Below are 19,472 nucleotides of genomic sequence, written 5' to 3'. Positions count from 1 at the left end.
TTTTACAAAAGAAGTGTGTGGGGGGGGTGCAGGAGATGTGTGGGTGTGGGTAAAGGCAGAGCTTATTTGTTAACATCAGACACTATTTCTGGAATGAAGAAGGAGAAGGAGAAAGAGGGGAGTGGGAAACAGAGGGGGAGAGAATAGAGATACTGACCTCATTATTTTAGATGCTCTACTTCTGGAACTAACTTCTGAGCAATTACAAACAGGAGCTTAAGTGCCATTTTTATTCTACTTTTATTCTTCTACTCTCTTCCCCTTGCCCACTTTTCCTTCCTTCTTGTTTGGATCATGAAGAATAATTATCCTAGTTTGCCCATTTCAAATATGACATCAAAACATATCTGGGTATTCCTACCCATGCATGAATATAAGCACATGTTCCTGGGTGATGTATGAACATTGAAAACAACACTATAATAATAAAGAAGTTACAGTTTTTCAGTTTTAATAGCACCCTCAATTTAAGCTACCTTCCATCCTACTCCTCACCTGCCTAATTTTCCTTTCAGGCAAACCTAGAGGACCCTCATGTTGCTGGTTTTTGTTTTTTTGTTTTTTTTAAGATTTTATTTATTCATGAGAGATACAGAGAGAGGCAGAGACATAGGCAGAGAGAGAAGCAGGCTACCTGTGGGGAGCTGGATGCAGGACTCAATACCAGGACCCCAGGATCATGCCCTGAGCCAAAGGCAGATGCTCAACCATGGAGCCGCCAGGCATCTCGTTGCTGTTGTTTTAAGAAGAATGTTTATGTGTGCTCTGCTAGGTCTCCCCTTCCAAAATAATAATAATAATAATAATAATAATAATAATAATAATAATAATAATAGTAAAAAAGAAAGAAAGAAAGAAAAGAAAGAAAGAAAGAAAGAAGGAAAGAAAAAGAAAGAAAGAAAGAAAGAAAGAAAGAAAGAAAGAAAGAAAGAAAGAAAGAAAGGAAAGAAAGAAAGAAAGAAAGAAAGAAAGAAAGAAAGAAAGAAAGAAGAAAGAAAGAAAGAAAGAAAGAAAGAAAGAAAGAAAGAAAGAAAGAAAATGGGATGAACTGCTAAGCACAGGGACAGGAAAACTGTTGACTCATTGAAACTTATTCTCCTTTTCATTATGCTCCATGAAACCATGAAGCAAAGTCTGTGGTGGTTCTAACCATTTTCCCTAACACTTAACTATGACTTTGTGATAGAGCATATACTTTCAAATAGTCTATAAATAACTAACATTCTGTGTCTCAGACTCTCTTTCATGATACTTTTATGATGAAAATCATAGGTCAAAAATTACAGGTGAGCGAGACCAAAGAAGAGAAGATCACCACTATCAACAGAGTGGAGCAGTAATAGAATTATAACTTGGAAATGTGCTAATGAACTATCTCTTCTATGTAGATGCATGCAAATTCAGTGTAGTTATATTTATTACAAATGCATGAATATAACCCTAGGGAAATATGCTAGTAGATTTTTGATCACAGTTCTAGAGGTAAAGGTGAGTATGTTTTGGCTTCCACAGGTGCCAATGAATAGTATTCTCTCTCACCCACTCGCTTGAAGGAAAACATAGATTCTGTTCCAAGATGGTCATATTTCATAAAAGGTAGAGCAGTTGTATATAATCTATAGACATTTTATTTATTTCAAAAAGTGATTGAGCACAGTTGAAGTATGCACAAGCTGAAAAATCCTTTCAGTTTTTCAGCAATCTCATTAAACAATGAAGAGTCTACTTAGCAGTTAATCTGCTCTTTCATGTTGTCATTGAATAAAGAATTGGAATCATGCCATTAATTTTCCATCAGAAAGAATGCTAGGTTAGTTACTCTGAAACACATTGATTACGAACCAGTTTCAGGTCAAGAGACCCAATAATAACTACTCTTTCAATGCCCTTTTTTGTTTGTTTTACCACTGTGTAGTATTAAAAGATATTTTTTTTCCATGGGAAGATGGGCATAGATAAAACAAGAACAGCAAAATATTAATACTGCTTGAAGTCAGATGATAGATAAATGAGGGTTTATTATGCTGTTCTCTTGATCACAATGAGAAGCCGGATTAAATTTAAAAAAGCAAAATAATGCATATCAATAACAGGGTACAAGGTTTCTTGAAGGTCTCTTGGCTTCTCAGTGTTTGATTGATGAGCTGCCACAGGAAACTGGAGCTAGAAACGCAGGAGAGGAGTGGAAATCTCAGTGTGAGCTGGCATGGGCATGATCCAAGCTAGAGCCTGGAAACAGAGAACTTGTGGCAGTGAAGGGAAAACTTTGCTAATGAGCAGGCAACTGAATTTTGTATTTCCTTGGAAAATGAAAGACTTAGGGAAGTGATTGCCTAGTTTCTATTTCTTTTATGCCTTTTTTTTTTTTTTTTTTTTTGGCGCTGGATAGCCATGCAGGCAGGAGCTAATTTTGATCCTGCATGAGTCAGGTAACAAGGCCAAACTGTAAGAATGACCAACATTTACTTAGGTTTATTGTGTGCCAGGCATAAGTTAAGCATTTTACATGAATTTTTTCAGTCAATTTTTCCTGACAAACCTACAAGACAGGTGATTATAATTTCCTTTTATGGATATGAAACCTGAGTCTTAGGCAGACCAAATAATTTATCTCAAGTTATTGCACCAGAATACAAGCCATGGAATTCTGACTGGAGAACCCATGGACCTAACCACTGCAAAAGTTCACAGCCTCTTGAATCTCACACTATTCACTTAACACACCTCCGAATCTAAATCTTAGTTCTCTTTAGCTATTCCTGTCTGCTATGGCATCTCTCTTAAACTACCCTGACATTGCTTCAAATCCTGGCACCTATTCCTGTGACTCTTTCCTACTCTGTGATTTAGTGTCTCATGGATTTATCTGTGTTTTTACTTTGCCCATGCAGGTATTCCAACAAGGTTAGGATTAATTACTTTGGATTCCTTTACTTCTTTGGGCTCTTGAATTTTTCACCCTACTAATTCCTAACACTGTATATACATCTGTGATGGACTGAATTGTGTCCCTTCAAATTCACATGTTGAAGCCCTACCCCCATATGACTGTATTTGGAGAAAGGATCTTTAGGAGGTAAGGTTAAATGAAGTCATAAGGGTAGGATCCTGATTCAACAGGACTGTGGCTTATAAGAAGAGGAAGATAGGAAGATCTCTTTCTCCCCCACCTCCTTTCAGCACATGCACAGACAAAAGGACATATTTAGAAGGCTACCGTCTACAAGCCAAGAAAACCCTCATAAGAAAACAAATCCTACCAGATCTTGATCTGGGACTCCCAGTCTCCAGAACAGTGAGAGATAAATTTCTGTTGGTGAAGCCACCCAGCTTACAATATTTTGTTTTGGCAGCCCAGGTAGGTTACTTGCAGCATCTTATCATCCTCTTCCTTAGCTTTCACTCGAAATGTTTCCAGGAAAAAAGTATAAAATGGCTTTCTTCTCTAGAGTAAGCATTATATAATTGAAAGAACTCTAAATTTGGAAACACAAGATTAGACTTCAGGTCAGGAAATTTTTAAAATGTAGCAAAAATATAGAGTATTACTTTTAATGGCAGAAAATGACAATTGACCTCTTACTGATACTTTTATTAGTTGTCTTCTTAATAGGGTTATCAACAGACTTCTGCCATGTGCTCATAGTTTCCCTGTTAGTTGAGTGACTTTTCCCTTATCTTGAACATTGAGGCTGTCCATAGCTGCCTCAACTTCTGTTACCTCCACTGCAATATGTCAGTTTTGTTTATCCCACTCTCTACTTTGTTGTATCAGAAGACTATGCTTCCCTTGCTTTGTTCAGAGAAACATCTCTATATGCAAACTTCATCTCTCAAATCATCCTTTACCTTATCTAGAATGTGTCAGTTATTACCTTTCTCTTCAAACATGCCTGTGTTCTCTGAACTCAATGACAAACTAGCCCTTGACCTCGAGAACCTCCCAATATTCTATTATTCTTTCCTCTCATTGACAAAATTCCAAAAAAACTTCTGAGCTATACCATCCATAATCCACTTTCTACACAATCTGTGATCCATCCAAATTATGGTTTTTATCTTACTTGCTTCCATTTCAATGCTTTGCTTGGAATGACATGTAGCCCTGATAAGCTCTGCTTATCAGTTTTTTCAAGTTTTATCTAATGAATCACCTCCGCTGTGAAGCCCTCACTTATGTAATTTCTTCTGAATCCCCCCAAAGAATATAGTTTGTACTTTTTTGACAGCTAATTTGTAGTCGCTGTAGTATCATTATTTGTATTCCTTTAGTATGTTGTAAACTCATTCTTAAATCTCTCAATTTAAGATGTAGTAATCATTTAGTCAATGTCCAATAAATACATTAATAAACCAATTTAAAACAGAATCATAAAGATTTTAATTGAACTGGGACAAGTACAGGGCTTGAATATCTTTGGAGAAAGATCAAACTTCAACTTGAATAAGGTGAAGAGAACTTTGGCCTACCGAGCTCTATACCAGACAAAAGGCCTATATCCATTATCTGCCTTCATTGAAACAAAGTAACAAAAGCCAATAGTAGATTGGATGGCACAGAAGTGCTCAGCAAGTGTTGGTTGAATTATCAAAAGAGTAATTGCTTAAAGTGGTTTTTGGACTATATACTAGCCAATATAGAGTTTTGAAAGGGTGTCTAAGGCAATGATAACTCTAATTTGGAAGGGATGCAAGACTGTCCTATGAGGGATGGAACAGGCTACCATTTGAATTTTTCTCATGCACCCTACTCTGAAGGAGTTGATTGAAGTAACAGGTTTTATAGGGGTAAGTACATTTCTGGTGGAACACTCAAGAAGAACTCAAAGAATCCATGTGGTTTCAATGGTAAGGGAAGAAAAACAATTATGATTTTTTTGTTTTTTTTTAATATATTTTTAAAAGATTTATTTATTTATTTATTTATTTATTTATTTATTTATTTAAGACACACACACACACACACAGAGAGAGAGAGAGAGAGAGAGAGAGAGAAGGCAGGCTCCCCACAAGGAGCCTGATGTGGGACTGGATCCCGGAATCTGGGATCATGCCCTGAGCTGAAGGCAGATGCTCAACAACTGAGCCACCCAGGAGTCCCAACTATTATGATTATGATTTTAGATGACAGAGTAAAGTGATTGCTCTGGGGCTCTCCAATATGTATCCTTTCTAAATTTTTAGAAGGAAGTTGGCTCCTTTTTTCTAGGATAATACCCAATATCCAAGGCAATATTAGCCATTATTGTTTGAGGGCCACAGGCCAGACACTCTGTTTATAACCAGGCACTTATATTCATACTTATATCAGCTCATATAGAATAGCACTAAGAGGAAGACAATATCATATCAATTTAACAGATGAGGCTAGAGTCACTGTGCACCTTACTCAAAGTTTCACAGCTAGTAAAGGATAGACTAAGGATTCAGATCCAAGATCTTAACTAAGCTTCAGATTCCAACTTTCCAGATAGCCAAAGTTAAACACATAGAAAAGAGATGATATAGTCTCAACACTTCTTCATGGAAAGATCATGTAAAAGGATTTCTGCTGATGAACTTTAACCAATACTTCTGAGCAAATGCCACTTAGATCTTGATGAACCTACTACATAACCATTATTTGGAAATTTCTCAAATTTCTCAATTTCTTTGGCAAGTTTCTCAAATCTAGACTCCCTCTACATACCCCAACTTCTGGCCACTTGCTCTCAGACAGATGTATGCTACCATATTTCAATGCCACATATTTACTAGCTGCAGTCATGCCCACAATCAAAGTACAGGACTAGAAAAAATTAGTTTTGTTATTACAACAAGTTGTGACTTGTCAACACTGACAACAATTGAATATTTTTATTGCATAGAATTTAGTGCAGGATCTCTAATTCTAGAAGGCAGCTATTGTATACAGAATAGCAGAGGACTCAAAGTAAAGGAGCATAACTGCTTTGAGCACTTACTCTGTACCAATCCAATTAAAACACTTTATTTCACTTTTTCCCCCAAACTATCTTGCAAGGCAAGGTCATTGAGGTGTCATGTATGTATGTATGTAAGGAAGCCAAATTTCAGAGACTGTGAAGTTTGCCCATACATGGTGAGAGTCTGGCTGGGTGGGGTTCCAACCCCACCCTGTTTGGTCTCAGTGACTCTACCCAATCCATGACATCCCTCTGACCTCCATGACAGCAAGGCTGACTTCTAACATGATTAGAAATGTATTTGCTAAGTTGTCATTAAGCTCTTTGTGTCTTTGTTTCTTCATCTTTAAGATGAGGAAAATACTATCTACCACTCAGGGATAAAGGCACTATACAGATCCAAAACACATAACATGGTATCTGGCACGTTATGGGGATTGATAAATGATTGCTTTAATTTACACAAATTATCTGAGACAGGCAGCAAAAAAAGGAACTTCCCATAGTTTGACATTATTGAGCCTTTTTTTTTTTTCCATTCGCATGAGAGCCAATAGCATAACCATTCCACTGATGAAATCTGAAGGAACAGGGTTAACTAAATTTGCTTTTCTCTTTGAAAACTGATAACCTATCTATGGATAATGTACACCAGTTCAGTTAACTGACATGTCAGGATCATGGTGAAAAATGTAGAATATCATGATGGATTATCCAATTGGCAAAGTAACCATGTGCGTAGGGAACCAGCAAATCAAGGACACCTGATATATGAGGAAGGTGCCAACTGTAATGAATGTTTGCAGAATTTTATAATACGAAAATCCAGAAGAAGTTTTTAAAATGTAAGCATTCATTTATATTTTGCTTTTGGATTTAGTAGGACTTTCTTTTGTTTGTTTGTTTGTTTGTTTTTTAATTCAATATGCCAGGAAACTTGGAGAGAAGGCATCTAAAGCAGTCCAGGATTTAAGGCATTATACAAACAAGGTTCTAGAAAAAGGTTCAAAGTTTGTTGACTTGCAGCAAATACTTAAAAGTTCTCAAACATTTAAAAAGATATATAGTATCCAATAATCTTTCCCAGAATACAATGGTTTTGTCGTCTTACCTGTTCAGAAATGTTTTACCTCCTGCTTACCTTATCATAGCAATCTAAATAACAATGCCTCAGTTGACAGACAATACTTGTTTAGCCCATAAATATGCCACTTTTGATAAGTTTATATAAGTAACTAGTAACTGGTTAGAATATTTTATTTCACCTGGTCCTAGCTTATGTGGCTTTTAATAAGATAGGACATGTTTAGCTCCAGTGCAAGATCTTTTACCAAGTGTTTAGAAAATAACAATGCATCATCATACAAGGTTTTGGGAAGAACATTTTATTGCTAAGCATATCCTTGAACGAAAATGCAAATATGAAATAAAAGAGAAAGGAAAAAGAAAAAAGCAGTAACTTCACAACATCATAAAATAAATTCCTTAAGAGTCTGCTCATAAAACAACAGGAATATGATAGAAGCTCACATACAGAATGCACATGTTCCCATAAAATTGTCCAAATAGAAACTTACACTAAAAGGAATATAACAAATGTATTTTTACTCAAATAAAAAAAATGTAAAGAAAGAAAGCAGGAAATCAGTTCACAAGACCTCAAGACTCCAAAAACAGCAATCTTTTACAGACATCGAGATATAATCAACTTCATATAGGTTGGGCCATTTAAGTTATCTAAAATCGTGCTTTGATATCTCTTTATAATCCTGTCTTTTTTAATGACAACAACAAAAAAAAATCCTAAAATTGTAACACATTTAAATATCAGGTAATGAGGAACACCTTTCCATACACATTAGTAAAGGCTACCATCATTTAGATTGCGCTTTTTGCCTCGTGTTTTAAGATATTTCTCAAATATTCATGCAACTGACAAAGACCAGCAAGAGTAGATTTCTAAATCTAAACAGCTGATTGGTTTTCATCTGTACAAAAGAAATTGTATATATCGGACCCTCCAGAAGACGTACTTCATTTTTGTGTGAATATTTGTCTTGCTTTGTCTCTTGCTTTTTGGATCGCTATGGCCACACAACCAGTTAGTTATTCTGTACATTGTTTCCTCTTTTCAAAAAGAAAAGACAGACAACTGGAATATCAACCAAACAAACAGAAACAAACCAATATAAAGGAAAGAACAGTTCTTAAAGCAGTATGTACATAGGTGGCTAAGGAATTATACCAGCAAAAATGTAGTAAAATATGTAAACAAAATCTGAGAAGATTGTTTATTCTCTTTGACACAGTTAACTGTGACAAAACTAAAACTCACACTTTCTTCACATTTTAAGGTTTACTTTTTTGTTGTTTTGTTATTTTCTTTTAAAACAACATTCTCATTCCACTTCAAGACTTTAACAGTTTTCCTGTTTCAGTCATCCCATCAAACATACCATGATAAATATATCTGTATATATATTTATTTATATATATATTATACTATTAAATTCCTTTTTTGTGTGTCACAGCAGCTTTATTCGTTTATTATTTATTTATTTGTTTTTAGAAAAGATGGGTGAAGGGAGATGTGAGCAAATGGAAGGACAGAGTTATCCATAAGTGTCAGGCTACAAAATTAAACCACTATGAAAAACATCATGTTGGGGGCGGGGGAAGAACTATGTATTTTGCACTCTGTCATGCCGTGTTTGGCTTGTGTGACCTTTTGTGGTTCCATCACACGTTGAACTCCCCTACTGTCTGTTTTGATTCTTTAACAGACTTACAGTATTGTCTTGTCTTTTACATTTACATGCATTTCAATCAGTCACAGATCCAGCCCACCCCCTCTTCACCTTCCCTAGGAAAGGCTGTGTTTTAGTTTGTGGGGCTTTCTCCTTCACCACAATTTGGCTGGGCTAATGAACAGGAACAATATTGTTAAGTAAAGCCAATAGCTCTGATGTAACCAGCCCTAAACCCATCTGTTCAGGGTTTGGGTGGCAAATTCTGAAATTAGATCCTGAGGGACCAGCTTTTCAAATCAATGCTATCATCCATCATGTGATTTTGCTATGTGTTCAGCAAAGCATCGTATAGGAAACAAACAACAGATTCTAGAAATACCACAACCTGATATGTAGAGTGAACACCATGGTAGCTTTTGAGTTCATATGGCAATAGTCTCTCTTACTTTCATTTTCTGAGTTTTTTTGTTTTTGTTTGTTTTTTCTTCTTCATTATGTCCAGTCATTCTCAAAAAAATAAACAAAAACCCAAAAGCCATTTTTTTCTTTTCCCCTCAGATCTTGAAAAGTTACATGTACACTGGCCAAAACCAGATAAGGGTGGGTTTTTTTTGTTTGTTTGTTTGTTTGTTTTTAATTTTTTAAATTTTTTTTTGTTTTTGTTTTTTACATAATTAAACCCAAAGGAAAAAAAAAGGAAAAAAAAAAAGAAAAAGAGAGAGAGAGAGAGAACATTGTTACAGTCAAGCTTCACAAAGATCATTACAGACTCACTTGGAGTTATGGAACAAGTAAGCCATGAAGTCTTCTACCTTGGGTGAAAAGTCCTCAAGAGAAGGAAGCTTCCAAGTCCGCGAAAGTGGGGGAGCCATCTGCTTGCTCCAGAGCGCAAAGTGTGTGCTTTATGATACAGCAGGGCAGAGAGAATGTCCTGTCTCCGAGCGATGACTGAAGTCCAAGCAGCCATAGCCGAACTCTGTAGGTAGGTACATCTTTGCGTGCGCGCGCGTGTTGTCCTCTTAAAAATGGTTTTTCCCCACCGTAGTCATGGTACACCCCATCTCGTAGTGATGACAGTTCTGACATCTGTGGCATCTCCTTTTCCAAGCGCGTGTGATAGATTCACATATAAATAATTCTGTGTCACAAACTCGCGTGATTGTTAGCGGTGTCGTTTTGTTTTTTGTTTTTTGTTTTTGTTTTTTTGTTTTTTGTTTTTACACATAATACTCCTTGTCCTTGTTTTTCTGCTTCTTGTGGCCGCTCTTCGAGCTCTGCTGCTTCTCCTTGATGAGCGTGCCGTTGCTCTGGGCCGAGTTGCTGATGTAGTTCCGCGTCTCGTCCACTTGATAGGACCCCTCGTCCCTGTTCCTGTACTTGTACATGGCGTACAGGAGGATCAAGATGCAGAGGGCAGCAGCAGCCACAATGCCGACGACCATCCCTGTTGTACTGCTCGACTCCCGGATCACCTCTGAGGCCCCCGGAACCCGTCTGACTCCCGGCTCCGTGGGGTTTGCTGTGGGCACATTACGGAACATGGGGGAAGTAATTAGTGGGCTCTTCAGTTTGGTGCTGTCTAGCTCATAGGCAGTGGGCAACGGAAGCAAGACTAGATCAGGCTGGGGTTTGAGATCACGGTTATTCATTTTGCCAGCTGGCAATTTGGGCACCATCCCAGACGAGGAGGAAGCTGTGAAGCGGATCAGCTCAGGGGACAAAGATGTGGTAGTAGTCCTACTAGTTTCGGAGACTTTGTTAGGTCTAAAGTCCTTGGATTCCCACTTGGGCGCATGTGCTTTGTAGCCACCTTCGAAGATTGAAGTGGAAAGACTCTTATCTGTTACCAAGGAGAAGGTGGTGTAAAAATCTTCATCATCAGTAGGGGGCAGGTTAGAGTCAAAGGTTTCCCCTGAGCCATACCCAGATATCACCAAGCCATCATCATCACAACCATCGCTGCCTTGGTCCGACAAGCAAGGTAACCCCGCCTCAGAGGTCATGGACAGGGAATCTTTGGTGGTCTCAATAATGGTGAGGAGGGGGCGAAAGGTAGGGGGGAGTGTAATGGAAGGTGCACGAGTAGCAATAGGAGGGGTAGCTAAAGGGTCTTCTACAAGAAGAGGGATAACTAATTCACCTCCTGGGATTGAAAAGAAAAAGAAAAACAGAATTAGTATTTTTGTAGATAGACACAATTCATAGTCATTTTCTCAGTGACTGCACCTCATGGGTTAGGCATCAGAAATTATAATAAAGTGACCCGGGTCCGCACATGGATCCTTTCTTGTTGCAGCCTAACCATCCTACACTCATTTAGAGCCCATTATATGCCTCTTGCCACCAAAATCGGAAATCCTTAGGTTTTAAAGATACTCCCAAGTAATTATTTAGGTAGAATTCAAGTAGGCTGTTTCCAGGATCTGCTTATGAGATAATGACATTCCATGTTACTGTTGTAAAAACTGGCTATCAAAATTGTGAGTGTGTGTGTGTGTGTGTATGTGTGTACATGTACTCATGCATGTGACTAATCTGTGAGCTCTACCATTTCTTTGTTGCCTTCTTGGATTTCTACTTACTTGCTCCCATGAGGATGACCATGATGTATTCTCCATGTTACAGAGATCAAGATCAGTAAACATAAGAGACCTTGTCTTTAGCATTTTAAGCTATTACCTTTTATTTAACATTTATCAAGTTCAGTCTTCATTTACTATATGCTAAGTGAGGGGAACTCAGGAGAGGTTAAAAAGGTTCATCTAACCCTTTTTGTGCCTTTCCAGAAATTCTCATCTATTAAATGACAACTGGCCTTGCATTGATCTCATGTTTATGCATTGCTTTTATGCTATATGCAATATATGCTGAGCTGGACACTAAATTTTAAAAATACTCAGACTAGATATCCATGCTTTATGGAAAACTTAGACTCAGAAATGTAGAGATAGCAAACGGAGGTGGCTTTTTTTTTTTTTAGATCTTTATTTATTTATTCATGAGAGACACAGAGAGAGAGAGAGAGAGGCAGAGACATAGGCAGAGGGAGAAGCAGGCTCCCTGTGGGGGCTCCCTGTGGGGAGCCTGATGCAGGAACTGATCACGGGACCCTGGGATCACGAACTGAGCCATAGGCAGATAGATGTTCAACCACTGAGCCACCCAGGTGCCCGCAAACTGAGTTTTTAAAAGCAGAGATTCCTGGGGTGCCTGGATGGCTCAGTGAACCATCTTACTCTTGATTTTGACTCAGGCCATGATCTCAGGGTTGTGAGATGGAGCCCCAAAGGATTCCTGGCTCAGCTCAGCAGGGAGTCTACTTGTCCTTCTTCCCCTCCTTCACTGCCCCTCCCTGCTCTGTCTCTCCCTCAAATAAATAAATAAAATCTTTTTTTAAAATAAAATCTTTAAAGAAAAATAAAATCAGCAATTCCTATCTACAGTGGGAAAAATAAATTGGTTTATCCATAGACCTTAATTATCACACTTCTGAACATGTGGACTAGGTCAGGAAAGAAAGTTCAGAATGGTTCAGTAAATCACAGTGCCTTGTAAATCATGGGTACCATAAATATTCTATGGTGGATATTACCAAATTGTAGTGCCACGTTTATTACTCATGCATGCAAGCAAGATAATCAAGTTCTCTTCTCTGTCTCTTCACAATGTTATTTTTCAAACAAAGAATCTCTGGAATCTCCAGAAGTCACAGTTCATGTCTCCTCGTTGAATTTATTCCAATGCAGCTGTTTTGTTTGTTTGTTTGTTTTGTTTTGTTTTGTTTTTTTAATCCTCTAGCAGGGATGGTATGATGTTTCCCTGTCCCAGTTAGACAGTTGAGTTTCTAATATGATATTACTTCTGAATTGGGTCATTAAGCATTCAGCCAGGTATGATATTCTTGTCAGTTCTGCCCTCCACAGTAACTGCCCTGATGGGATGATTGGTATTTGAAGATCTACTATCATATAGTCAAAAGTGTATGAAAAGTCAGATGTGACTTTTGCCCTGGTGCCCCTTATTGGTGACAAAGACAGACATGTGACTCAATACTGCAAAGTTCTACGTGGACAAGTCTTGGAGCTTACATGGTTTTTCTGGGTTCGTCCTACAAAGACTGACTCACAAAAGAGAACTCCCCAGCTCAGCTTTCTGTAAACTGAGAGAATGGCCCCCTGAGAGGAAAGATGTTGCCTACCTTCAAAGCACCTGAGAAGAACCCTTTGTACTCATGTCAGAAGCTTTGCTCCACAGTTAACTAGCCAATAACATTGTGTTATGTAGAGAGAAATGGAGTTGGGGAGGGTGGCAATAATGTATATAATGTGTATCATTTGGAAGAGAACATACAATCATCTTGTCCCACCTGATAATGTTACCATATGTAGAGAAATAAAACATGAACACTTCTGAACATTTCAAGATGATATTTTGGGCTATGCCCTAACCCCAAGCATAGTGCTTTTCTAGTGCTTAGAGTGTCAAACTCTTGAGTGAAATGATCTTTGCAGTTTTGTCAAGCTTCAGACTTGCTTTACTGGACCAGCATGACTTTTTTTCTTTTTTTCTTTTTCTTTTTTTTTTTTTTACATGGTGAACATATATAATACATATACCTTGCAACATATTTAATGTATAATTTACAACTTTTGCTAGCTTTTATAAATGGGATTTGAAGCCCAGTTCCCTAAAGGTAAGTCGGTCCTAAAACTAAGCCTGAGTTGACTTTTCTCTTTATTCTTCCATGGGGAGGAGGTGGTGGTGGTCCCAAGTTTTATATTTAAGGTGACCCATGAAAAAAAGCAGTGTTTAAGTACTTAGGTACGAGAAGAGCAGTAAGAAGAGAAGAGAAGGCCAATGCAATTTGTTTGAAGGTCCTCTAGAGATTACTCAGGGATGACTTTACTTTCCTTCAGAGAACAAGACAGGATTTTTTCTTACCCATCTCACCTAGAATAAAGGTTTAGTTTGTGTATTCTTTTCTGGCACAAACCCTGAGAGTCATCTGCTCCAATGATAAAAATCTACTCCACGTATATTAGGTAGACAGGAAACTGGGATAAAGGACAAAGAGTAACCAATCTGCAAAAAGGCAAAAGCCTGGTACAGAACACTTAAATATAAAGGCAAATTGTTAAGTAGGGTGCTGGTGTCCCTTTAAGTGAGATTAAGATTACTGCCTTCATGATTACAGAGTGGCATTCATTTGCAATTTTAGTGTACCATCTGTGACACCCAACTGGAGTCTTAAATTTGCCTCCTTTTTCTCCCTCTTTTTTCAAACCTAGCTAAAACTTCTGCAGTGTCTTTGTTGTAAAAAGTCTACAAAATCCACAAATTGCTCACTCTGCGGTTGAATTGCCCCCACTTTCCTTTGCTATTCACTTCTCAATTCAATACCTTTTAATCTCTCTTGGATTGAAAAAAATGAGTAAAACCATTTTCACAATGAAATGGAAAAAGAGTCCTAAAGCTTGCCAACTTATAAAGAGCTTCTAAAAGGTTGGTGAGCCCTTAAGTGAAATGAGAAGAGCTTATTTTAAAATTAAAATGGTGGGTATGCTATTTCAGAGTTGAAGTCAAAGAATCTGCCCAGATTACTAATCTTCAATTTGCTTTGCCATTTTGTTATTAATCTTGGCAGCAGTAATAAAAAAATGATAAATGATGCTCCCTGTCAGGGAAAGTGAGCCCCAATTTTGGTGGTAGGTTCATCAATGAAATGGGAGAAAAGCTTTCATAATCCACCCCCTTTCTTGGTATCTCAAGAAATTGGAAGAATGTCTTCGGTTTAAAAGGAAGTCAATTAGGATATGGAAACTATTATGAATTGGAATTGCAATGAAAATTAGAAAATTTTGAAGAACTGTAAATGTGCAAGGTGCTTGGGAGAGGTGTGTGTGAGTTGGCATGTATAATCAATTTTAATATCAACTCCCATCTTTAAGATTTAGGATGCTTATAGTGTCCTAGGGAGTCCAAGGGCACACATCCTTTGAGATGAGGGATACATTTCTCTCAAAATTAGATCCTTAAGAGAAATAACTTAGATTGTGGAAACCTCTTTAAGATTTTATGTTTATTTGTTTTAATCCAAAGTGATTATCCTCAGAAATGCTAGAGCAGCAGCTGATACTTTTTTTCAATGCCCAAAGACTATGGAGTCAGGGATCTACCAGATGTCTAGGCTTATAAAAGTATTCACAAAAGCAAGAAGCCTAAAATCATAAGGGGCTACAGGCAGAAACCCTGCAGGCTAACAACACCCTAATTTCCTATTCCATCCCCAGAATTTTTCTTTGGCTCGGAATAAGAACTATCTTTATTCCTTAACGTTAGCATTTTAAATCAGGAATATATACCCCTTTTTGACAGCGTTGTGCTTTTCTTTAAACTAGAGAGATCACTAGGGATATAAAAGGTCTATTTTAGCCCTGAAGGCTGCCCTGCTTTTTTGCTTTATGAGTGTATTTATAGATATATAATTCATGTGTCTAGGGCTGATATCCAGCAAAAGGGGCTCTCTGCCATCGAAAAAGACAGTGTATTAAAAATTTAATAGAACTTTTCTGAACTGTGAGAATGTTGCAGGTAATGGTGAATGTAGTAGGTCATCTGAAAAACAAAACAAAACAAAACAAAAAACAAGAGCAGCACAAAATTTCAATGTGGCTCCAACCTTTGCCTCTCTGGATATATTTGAGTCTAAGAAGTCACAAAAATACCAAAACAATGACACTAAAGAGCCAGACTGAGAGAGGATGCCATTCTCCAATTCCTTGAATTTATTTTATGTATATTTAGGTCCTTTACCTCTCATTTGCATTTTTCTAATTCTCTGCTGAGAAATTCACATAATACAGAAAAATCATCCTTCCCCCTTCTAAATTAGTGGTTGAATGATATTCATTTAGTTGTTTGGTGCCAAAGCAGTGTGTACTTGTAGCACATAAATATCCTGAAGCTTGCAATTCCTCTCCACCTTCAGAAAAAATAGCCATGGACAAATATGGCAAGTACCTGGGGAGAAGACTCCAGAAAAACTCAAGTGTCTCAAAGGGGCTTCACTTGCATTTTAATAAGATCTCTAGGTAGGACATGTTTTCCCTAGTTTGTCTGAAATGGAATTGATTCTGAAAAGCTTCAGGTTCTATTTTCTAACATATTCCCAATAAGATGGGACAAAGACACTTGGTATCATTTTACCTTGTAAAATAAGGAATGTCCAGTGGGATTTTTCATTTGCCTATTGGTTAAGAGCTTTGCCTCTGGAGTCACTCAAACTCCAGGTTAGCATCACACCTCTGTGGCTTACTAGCCCTAGGAGTTTTGCAAAAAATTCTTAAACTTTTTGTAAAATAGAAGTAATAACATAGTCCATCTCAAACCGCCAGTGTGAATAATAATTTAATGCATGTTAATGTTAATTGTAAAGCATATTAAGTATTTAGCACAGAACCCAGTGTTACTCCAAAATGCTAATTACTAGTATTATTTCTATTAACATTTTGGGCCTGTAAACACTGAAACCATTCATTACTTTCTTCTGACCATTTTTTAACATAGTAACCTCATGCTAAGGTACAAGTATAATAATATAGGATCTAGATGATTCAGGTTATTTTAAATGCAGACTTAGAAGAATGATTTATAAGATTTCAAAGAGCTTGTATCTTTTTAAAACAAAATTAACCTTTTATTAAGTTGACCTATGGACAGCTTCCTCACAAAAATCAATTCTATTAGACAAAATAACACCCCATTTAGGAAGTTCTTGGTTTTAAACCCAAAATATCATCTAACACATGAAACAATATAGAATCATGTGAACTGAGGCAGAGAAAGCCCATTCATTAAAGCTGCTAGGTTGCAAACATGTCTGTTAACCACCATTCAATCTGATTATTTCTGTAACAGTTTCAGATAACACAATGCCTGAAATTAAAGTGAAACAACCTCTTTATTTAAAAACTGTATAGCACTTCTTACTGATCTTATGTTTCCAAAGTGCATAAAGCAACATTAATCCAAATACCTTTAAAGTCAAGGGATATTCTCACCTCTAAGGCAGTACCTACCTACATGAAAGATTTCCTAAATACAACTTTAGATGTGAAAATATCATGTTGCTTCTTGGTAGAAGAATCCTTAGGATACTCCTAAAGTTCACTTGATTAAATCCAGGAAATAAATAGCAACTATTAATAGAAAGGTAAAAGGGGAGGAGGGATAGACAGAGATTTAGAGAGAGAGGCAAGGAAGAGGGAGAGGGAAAGAGAAGGTGGGGAGAGAGAGAGAGAGAGACAGAGAGAAACAGACAGAGAAAGAGTCAGGGAAGGAGAGGGGAGAGAGAATTGTGTACCTTCTGTGTATATGTGTGTGCTTTCACCAGTAGTAAGTTCTATACATTGGAAGGCATCATTATTATAGGAACATACTCGAAACACCTGGGACTCTCGATGCCTTCATTCTTTATAGAATTGATTTTGTAGTCGGCAGTGATGGTGGTGGCATAATCCTGGATAACCAAACTCCACCATAGTCACTTGAGAGTATCTTAATTTCCCTTTGCTGAAGGAAAATACGATAAGACTGATTTCCCTGAGTGCTTCCTAAGGAATTAAATGAGGATGCATTATGACAATACTTGGAGGTAACTCATTTTCTTCTGGGGGGTGCCCAGGCCTCCCATTGGCTGTAACCAATTTAATATCCTACTGTAAAGCCTACCATGACTTTCAAGGTATTAAGGTTGGTTCAGGCAAAGAGGCTAGGCTTCCTTTGGATGGTAAGAACAACTTACCCCCTTCTACCAACTGTAGAGTTCACATTGATCATTAAAAGCAATTCAGCACAGAACACAACAGTGAAAATTAAGCAGAGAGACACAAAGAAAATAAAATATTTAATACTATTTTCAAAATCATACAGTAGAAAATAAAACCAACATCAAGGCCAAAGTAAGCTAGAGGAAAGGAAAGCAAATAACATCAACAAGGCATTCACAGTATAATGACAGGAAAAAAAAAAAAAAAGTAAAAGCAAATAAAAAAATAGAGGCTGTTTTTGGAAAACAAAGAAAGAAATTATTTCCATATAGATAAAATAACTTAAGTGAAAAAGCATACCGTATTAATTTATAGTCAACTTACATCAACAAATTGCCCGCATGTTTTTTGGCATGAAAGAAAAATTTACAAAAGAAAGTTGTGTAAGAATGCTCTTGGACAAATAGAATTGCCACATTCTTGTAACTTGCTTTTTTTGTTGTCATTTCTTAAAAAACTTTTGAGCAAAATGTCTAATTTTTCAAATATAATAATTTACAACAGAGGATGATACAGGGAGGCAACAACACATACATCCACACCACATAACATGAAAAGAAAAAAAAAAAATCTGCACTTCAACAAAGTTTTACTTTGAGGGGCTTAGGAGAGCATCGATTTTGAATTCAAAATAATTCCGATTGCAATGACTTAAAAAATTAAAAAAAAAAAACCTGTTTACTTTTAGAATTTGCCTTTAAAAAAATCTTGAATCTGGAGGGTTTTGAATGAACTTCTGCACTAATATAGGTTCTCAGATATATATTTAATTTTTAAATATTTTTGTCATTTTGACAAGTTTTAGATTTCTTTAATTTAAGGGGATGGATGACAGCACATATATTTGAACAATGCTAAAGAAGGGGGGGAATGGGAAGGAAAGATGCAGAGAGGGGAGGGTTGTATTTATGAGTGTACTACACAAGAGATGAAGATGATGGGGGTGAATGTGTAAGTGAGTCGCCATGTCCATGTAAGGGCGGCACGGAGTGATCTAGCTGCATTAGAGCTTCTGGCTGTAAGGAAGGGATGGGCAATATACAAAAACAAATGAGCCTACACATGCCCATCTACAGAAATAAAGAACAGAACTCTAACACAATCTCACACACCCTAAGCTGCAACTTCTTCAACATGCAATTACTCCAAAAATCATTACATTTTCATTAAAGAGTTTCAAATAATAAAAACAGTTAAACTTTTTTCCTACTAAAAGTAGCCAAGATACATAAAATAATAGTACTATTAATAATGATCAAAAGATTAAAAGCAAAAACAAGGAGACTAGATTTATGCATTCAAGTTGAACAACTTCACCGGCAGCCACACAGCCCCATCTAGAGTTGGGGGTGGTGGTTAGAGACTTGCAGAGCTGATGGAAAGGCAAAACCTTATAGGGAGCCCACCTGCTGGGAAACTAATCACTTCCCTATAGAGCAATGGTTCTGTTTAAATGACCTCGTCCATTTTCCCCCTGCCACCCATGGTGCATGGGATTCCCAAAGAGAAGGCACTAATTTCAAAGATGTGGATGTGGAGATACTGCAGCTGAAGTTGTTCCACATTTAAAGAGGGAGTAGGGAAAAATTGCAGAAAACAATTCATAACTCTTTTTTTCTCATAATTTTGGATAAAACCAAATCTAAAGTTAAAGATCTAGCAATTAAAAGAAACATATTGATATATATAGATAGATATAATACAAAAAGCACTTAATAATTCCCAAACAAAAAGGGAGAAAAGAACAAAAAAAAATTTAAAGAAAAAAAGTATTTCACACACTTTCAGAGATGAACAACCAGATGCACACGCTGAAGAGGCACAGACAGAGCAGTCAGGGGACACTTTTTTTTTTTTTTTTTTTTTTTGCTTTTCGTGTTCTGGCTTGTTGATTCCCCTTTGGTGATAGCCAAAATTGAAAACAAATTTTGCATTTTCTTTAAAAAGAAATTTTGCATTTTCTTAAATTT

General features: G+C 37.0%; 1 protein-coding gene across 25 annotated transcripts in view; it reads right to left on the bottom strand.

Annotated features, from left to right (window-relative positions):
- Positions 1–7,288: 7,288 nt before the first annotated feature.
- The window catches only part of NRXN3 (neurexin 3), a 1,534,711-nt gene continuing 1,522,527 nt past the window's right edge, over positions 7,289–19,472 (bottom strand). For 10 of the 25 annotated variants that reach the window (XM_077910203.1, XM_077910204.1, XM_077910208.1 and 7 more), the window contains one exon: positions 7,289–10,193. In XM_077910203.1, the coding sequence (XP_077766329.1) occupies positions 9,892–10,193 (302 nt within the window). In that variant the 3' untranslated portion in view covers positions 7,289–9,891. Of the gene's footprint in view, positions 10,818–18,249; positions 18,519–19,472 lie in introns of those variants that run through there. The other 15 variants (XM_077910191.1, XM_077910194.1, XM_077910193.1 and 12 more) reach the window with 3 other exon arrangements.

This window comes from Canis aureus, chromosome 9, assembly GCF_053574225.1.
Source record: "Canis aureus isolate CA01 chromosome 9, VMU_Caureus_v.1.0, whole genome shotgun sequence".
Lineage (NCBI taxonomy): Eukaryota > Metazoa > Chordata > Mammalia > Carnivora > Canidae > Canis > Canis aureus.
This window is presented reverse-complemented; position numbering and strand designations above follow the sequence as displayed.